General features: G+C 49.6%; 1 protein-coding gene across 1 annotated transcript in view; it reads left to right on the forward strand.

The window, feature by feature from the left end:
- The window catches only part of LOC126992862 (uncharacterized), a 21,911-nt gene extending 17,907 nt beyond the window's left edge, over positions 1–4,004 (forward strand). The window contains exons 5-7 of the mRNA XM_050851679.1: positions 492–638; positions 2,826–3,015; positions 3,824–4,004. Of these exons, the coding sequence (XP_050707636.1) occupies positions 492–638; positions 2,826–3,015; positions 3,824–3,984 (498 nt within the window). The 3' untranslated portion in view covers positions 3,985–4,004. The remainder of the gene's footprint in view (positions 1–491; positions 639–2,825; positions 3,016–3,823) is intronic.
- The last annotated feature ends 2,833 nt before the right edge of the window (positions 4,005–6,837 follow it).

A 6,837-nucleotide genomic window follows, 5' to 3' on the forward strand; every position in this document is an offset into this window, starting at 1 on the left:
TCTCTCTCTCTCTCTCTCTCTCTCTCTCTCTCTCTCTCTCTCTCGTTCATCACCCAACCTATTAGCCATGCAACATTCACCCTAAACTTTCCTTAATCCCCCATCAATCTTGCCTTCCCACAAGCACCTCATCCCACACCTCACCCCAACCCTCACCCCATGCCTCATTCAACACCCTTTCCCTTCCTCACCCTAGCCCTTATCCCACACTCTCTCCCTCCCTCCACATTTCACCCTAACCCTTACGCAACACCCTCTCCCTATCTCCACATCTTACCCCACACCTTCTCTCTCCCTTCACACCTCACCCCAACACTCTCCCTCCATCCCTCCACACATCACCCCAACCCTCTTTCTCCCTCCGCATCTCACCCCATTCCATCACCCTCCCTCCCTCCCACACACGTCACCCCAAACCTCACCCCTTCCCCCTCCCTCACCCCACGCCTCACCTCACTCCCTCACCTTCCTAATACCCCCCTTCCCCTCAGGCGCGGCGTGTGTGTGGACGCTACACCATGGACGCCATCGCCTCCTGCGCCTTCGGGTTGGAATGTGAGGCGCTGGACAAGGAGGCGGCGCTGTTCCCTATCATGGCAGCTCGCGTCTTCCAGCTGTCCCCCACCCGCGCCCTCAAGGTGTGTGTGCAAGGGGGAGAGGAGGGGGTTGTTGGAGGAGGGAGTTGGGGGTGTTGTGTGTGTGTGTGTGTGTGTGTGTGTGTGTGTGTGTGTGTGTGTGTGTGTGTGTTTACCCCTTTAATCAATCAATCAAATCATCAATATATTGCTTCGATAACTATAATAATACTAATACTAATAACGTTACTAGCGATAAACCTCACCCCCAATATCACCACCACCACCAATACTACCATCACCACCACGAACACCATCACAACAACCGTCATCATCAACAACAACAACAACATCAACAACAGCAACAACAATAACAGTCCCAGCATGTCAGGGTCAGTCACGTCAGCCCGGGTCGGTCAGAGGCTATGCAAGTGACAGGCGTAATGCAGTTTCGGGGATCCTTTACGTCCTATTAAGGCTCTCACGGTGCGGGCAAGCCTTCAAAACGCCCCCTCGCAGCCCACCCCCTCAGCCCACCCCCTCAGCCCACACATCCTCCAACCTGCTTTTACATGTGCACAGTCCCCACACATTCCCCCACCTGCTATCACGCTTCCATCTTCCACTAATCTTCCACTAACACCTTCCCAACCGCTCCACACATCCCCCCCCGGCTCTTACTCCTGCACCTCCCCGCACATCCCCGCCCTCCCACCCACCCCACACATCCCCACCTTACTATTACTCCTCCACCTTTCCCTATACATCCCACGCCCTTCCACCCACCCCACACATCCCCCACCTTGCTATTACACCTGCACCTTCTCCTATACAGCCCCACGCCCTCCCACCCAGCCCACAAATCCCCTTCCCCCTGTTATTACACCTGCACCTTCCCCTACACATCCCCACGCGCATCCATCCACTCCCACACATCCCCCCACTTTGCTATTACACCTGCACTTTCCCCTATACATCCCCACGCCGTCCCACTCGTTTAAACACTCCCACACATCCTTCCACACCTCTGTATCCACGCCCGACTATACCCACACAATCCCCCACGTCTTTCCACCCGCCTGTACACACCCACACCTTCCTACCCACACCCCTCATTCCCACTTCCTCTCACCCACTTTTACACACACTACCTCCTTCCTTCGTCCACCTCACGCTTCCTCATAAAACCCCATGATGCCGTGAAGGGCGTGGAGGGCATGAAGAGTAGGGCAAAAATTCGGACCTTCCTCCCCTCATCCTCCCACTTTGCGTCCGTAACACTCCCTGCATATTGACAGTCTCCGTAAAGGCCGCCTAAAGTTCAGCTGCTCCAGCAAAATACAATATGCTTTAATAATCTCCCGTTAAAGCGCAAGAGAGAGAGAGAGAGAGAGAGAGAGAGAGTGTGTGTGTGGGGGGGTGTGTGTGTGTGTGTGTGTGTGTGTGTGTGTGTGTGTGTGTGTGTGTGTGTGTGTGTGTGTGTGTGTGTGTGTCGTCCGCCCCGCCCTTGTCTGCTTGCTTGAATACACACACACACACACACACACACACACACACACACACACACACACACACGGGAGGCCCAACAAAGCCCCAGCAAGCCTCGTTACCCACTCCAACACGCCAGCACCAGCAGCACCACTAAGCCGCCTGTACCCTGCGTGCCTGCCTGCCCTGCACCACCGCCCGCCACACCTCAACGCACCTCGCTCTTTAGGTCCGGGTGAGCGCGCCACGAGCTGAGAGGCGCCGATAAGGTCTTGTGTTTCAGCAATGTGTGGAGGCCCGAGAGAGGAAGGAGAAGCGCGGCTTAGCCCAAACACACCTTCAAAGCAATAATTTAACACGACGACCAACAATTACCCTTTCACAGCTTACTCAAACACCTTAAACCCTCATATATAACTTCATATCAATACTTAAGCAAGGCTACCACATATTAACCTTTTTCACCTCACTCAAGCATATTATTTAAACCCCCAAATAAGACTTAATCAATCTCAATAACCCCCCTTCAATATGCACCCTGATTAAGCCACTTCTGAACCCCACTCAGACCCAGTTAATCTCTCCCAAGGCTCATTCACCCGATTTAATCCTTTCAACGCCTTTACAGCCCCTCCGCACCCGTAATGCTCTCGCCCTAATGAAGTCATTCCTGAACCCCACTCGGACTCAGTAAATCTCCTTCAAGGCTCATTTCGTCCTAATCACTCCATTCAGCACCCACTCACCCCTCCCCGCCCACAGATGCTGCTGGTGGCTGTGAGTCCTAAGGCGGCGCAGTTGGCGAGCGCTGCGGGACTGCGGTACACGAGCGAGGAGTTCACCTTCTTCCTGAGAGTAGCCAAGCACGCCCTGGCCGCCCGCCGAGCCGCCCGCACCCCTCGAGGAGACTTTCTGGACCTGCTCCTCGAGGCCACAGCGCAGAGCAAGCAAGGTGTGTGTGTTTGTTTTGTGTTGGGGTGGGTTGGGGTGGGTAGGGTTGGGTTGGGTTGAGTTATATTGAATTGCACAAGGGTTGAGTGAGGTTAGGGTGGACTGGGTTGGGATTGGGTTAGGCTGGGTTGGGTTGGGTTGAGTTATATTGAATTGCACAAGGGTTGGGTGGGGTTCGGGTGGCTTGGGTTGGGTTTGGGTTAGGTTGGTTGGGTTGAGTTATATTGAGTTGAACAAGGGTTGGGTGGGGTTCGGGTGGACTGGGTTGGGGTTGGGTTAGGCTGGGTTGGGTTGGGTTGGAACTGATCTGGTTAGGTTGGTTATGATGTGTTGCGATGTGATTTTTTTTTTTTTTCTTTTTTTTTTTTTTGCGTGTATGACTCCGTGCTAAATCTGTCAAAGAACACGCATATCCTTCCCCTACCTTCCCACTCACATCCCTTCCTCCCTCCTCACTCCTCACATCCCGCCCTCTCCACCTCCAACTCATCATCCCTCACATCCCTTCCCTCCCTCCCCCAGTCACACACTCACATCCCACATCTTCCTCCTGCAATCACCCCTCACATCCCAGCCTCTTTCTCTACACACTAACATGAGTACACCCCACTTACCCTTTCATCCTACTAACACATCACCCCTTACATCCCTTCCCTCCCTCCACACACACTCACATCTCACCCACTCCATTCCTCCAACCCCTCACTCCTTGCATCCCTCCCTTCCTTCCTCCTAAACAGATATTCACATCCCAACCACCCACCCATCCATCCCTCCTTCACCCCCTCACCCCTCACAATACCCCGCAGGCCTGAGTGACGATACCCTCGCTGCCCAGACCATCCTCTTCCTGCTGGCTGGCTACGACAACACGGCCAACACGCTAGCTATGAGTCTACACCTGCTGGCCCACCACCCGCCGGCCAGGGCAAGGCTGCGTAGGGAGCTGGCCTGTGCCGTTCTCAAGTGAGTGAAAAAAGGGAAAAAATATATATAAAAAGGGTAGATTTGTCACTTCCTACAAACACTTCCAATTCTTTTTTTTTTTCTTTTCCGTGAGGTAGTGTTTGTTTAGTCTTTCGTTCCCTTTTTCTATGTTTTTGTTCGTTATTTTTTGGGGGATAGGTGTTGTTGTGATATCTCTCTCTCTCTCTCTCTCTCTCTCTCTCTCTCTCTCTCTCTCTCTCTCTCTCTCTCTCTCTCTCTCTCTCTCTCTCTCTCTCTCTCTCTCTCTCTCTCTCTCTCTCTCTCTCTCTCTCTCTCTCTCTCTCTCTCTCTCTCTCTCTCTCTCTCTCTCTCTTAATTCTAAGGTGAACAAACAAGAGAGAGGTAAATTTGACACTATATACGCACACTTTCATTTTCTTTTAGTTAGTCTTTCCGTATTTTTGCTCGTTATTTCAAGGCCTCTCTTTCCTTTTTTTGCGTGTGTGTATTTTTGCTCGTTATTTTGACATGAATCTTTCAATTACCATTTTACTGTTTTCTGTATTTTTGCTCTTGCTTTGTTTGACAGGTATGGTTCTGTCATCTATTTTTCTTTTTACAGTATTTTTGCTCTTTGATTTAGAGGCATTATTCAGTATTCTTTTGTCCTTTTTTCTGTATTTTTGTTTTTTGTTTTGACAGGCATTGTTCCGTGATCTTTTTTTTTTTTCCTTTTTCCTTTATTTTTCCTCGTTATTTTGACAGGTACCGTTCAATGATCTTTTTCTTCTGCATTTTTTTTTTTTTTCGTTGTTCAGTAATCTTTCTTTTTTTCCTTTTTCTGTATTTTTTTTTGCTCACTATTTCGACAGGTATCGTTCACTTTCCCTTTTTTTCTGTGTGTTTGACAGGTATGGTTCAATGATCTTTCTTTTCCTTTTTTTCTGTATTTTCGGATTTTTTTCTGACAGGTATCGTTAGTGAGCTTTGTCTACATTTCCTTCCCGGTTTTTTTCCAATTTTTTCACGCTCTCCATCCCTTCGGCGAGTCACTAACAACAGCCACACACTATGCACGGCCAAGGTTCCCCAATTCCCACGTGCCATAATATAAAGTCATGCAAAGAGGGGACAATGTGCCGGAGATGAGCACGGAGACCACGCGCATCTTTAGAGTATGCCCCCAACTTTTAATATAAGAGATTCAATAGTATAGCCTTTTTCCTTTTATTTGTGTGGTATAATAATTTTTGTTGAGTCAGCGTGCGGGCGACTCCTGTTCCTTTACTTCTTTTTTCATTCGGAAGGACACAAACTTATCAATACACACAATAAGAGAGACAAAAACACAAATAAAACACCTCGCCGGCTCATGCAGTACCACAAATCCAAAAGTTAAAAGTAAAGTTTGGATGGAAAGTCAATTCTCTCTTCCTCTCTTCTTTTCTTTTTTGTTTTGTTTTGTTTTTTTCGTTTTATCCTTTTGGTGGAAGGAAGCAACGTCTTGAGTCGGAGGAAGGACACACAGAAAGGAGGAGGGGGAGGAGGAAGAAGAAAGGGGAGAGTGGAGGACGAGGGAAGGAGCAGGAGGAGGTGGAGGCGAATGGAGGGAGGGAGGTGGGGGAGGGGGGGGAGGACACACAGAACTCAGTCGTGGAGAGCTACACCCCCCGATCAATGGAACAGCCTATCAAGGAGAGAGACGTCCATCCCTCCTCCTATTTCCGAGTCCTACAGAGTCCTACAATTTATATCCTACACTGCCTCCTTAACCCCGTCGTATGTTCCACTTAAGACGTCCTGCAATCCGTATTTATTCTCCCTCTTGACTTAGTTTTAATGATATTTTATGATTCGCTACTCTACTTCTGGCACGGTTACTCTCTCTCTCGCTCTCGTTCTCTCTCTCTCTCTCTCTCTCTCTCTCTCTCTCTCTCTCTCTCTCTCTCTCTCTCTCTCTCTCTCTCTCTCTCTCTCTCTCTCTCTCTCTCAAACACACACACACACACACACACACACACACACACACTACTCATCCTCCCTTTCTCTATCGTCTATAAAGGCGCCATCAACTATCACATTTTCCTTCACCGTCTCTTCTCTACCTTCATCTTCGTTATATTCTTCACACGTCTTTATCCGTCGCTTCATATGGCTTTCGCGGCACACCTTTGCCAAATCGCTATACCGACTGACGAACTACACTTGTTTGTCCGTTTGTTTCCTCGGAGGCCGGTCAGCATGCGTGATGGCGTGAGAAGAGAGAGTGTGAGAGAGAGAACTGGGAGGGAATCTCTGGCACGTTCCATGGCTTCGCCGCATCGTTCCCCGAGTTAAAGAAAGTTGATCAGTATCTCTGTTGTCCCGTCTCCCTTGCAAGAAAACTACAGAGCAAACTGTTTCTTCCTCCTCCTCCTCCTTCTCTCCCTCTTCTCCTCCTACTCCTCCTCCTCCTCTTCCTCCTCCTCCTTACAACAAAAAATATAAGTCTGGGCAGGACGCAGCTCGCTAAAACTTTTACCTTCGCTGTATTTTCGGGTAAACAACAGCAGTGGGGCCTTATTTTTACGCTTGTTTGCTGCCCACCTACGACCAGCGCGGCTTTAGGGAAGAAATTACTGTAACATTTCCTGGCGGTGACGAGATCTTGCAGCGCGTGAAGGAAACAAGTTGTGAGCTGAACTGATGTGAAGGCCCCGACGAGTCCCTGCTTTTGATAATTTTGCCGAGTGTGTTTAGTGTGTTAATCATATTTGTAGCCAACCTTACGACCACCACGCCTTCAGGTAGAAAATTACGGTAGCATTTCTGGACTGGGACGAGCATGAAGGCAAGAGGCTGCAGGTGAAATACAGGCTCCAGCGAGTGTCTGGTTTTGATAATTTTGCCACGTGTG

Source organism: Eriocheir sinensis, unplaced genomic scaffold, assembly GCF_024679095.1.
Source record: "Eriocheir sinensis breed Jianghai 21 unplaced genomic scaffold, ASM2467909v1 Scaffold51, whole genome shotgun sequence".
Classification (NCBI taxonomy): domain Eukaryota; kingdom Metazoa; phylum Arthropoda; class Malacostraca; order Decapoda; family Varunidae; genus Eriocheir; species Eriocheir sinensis.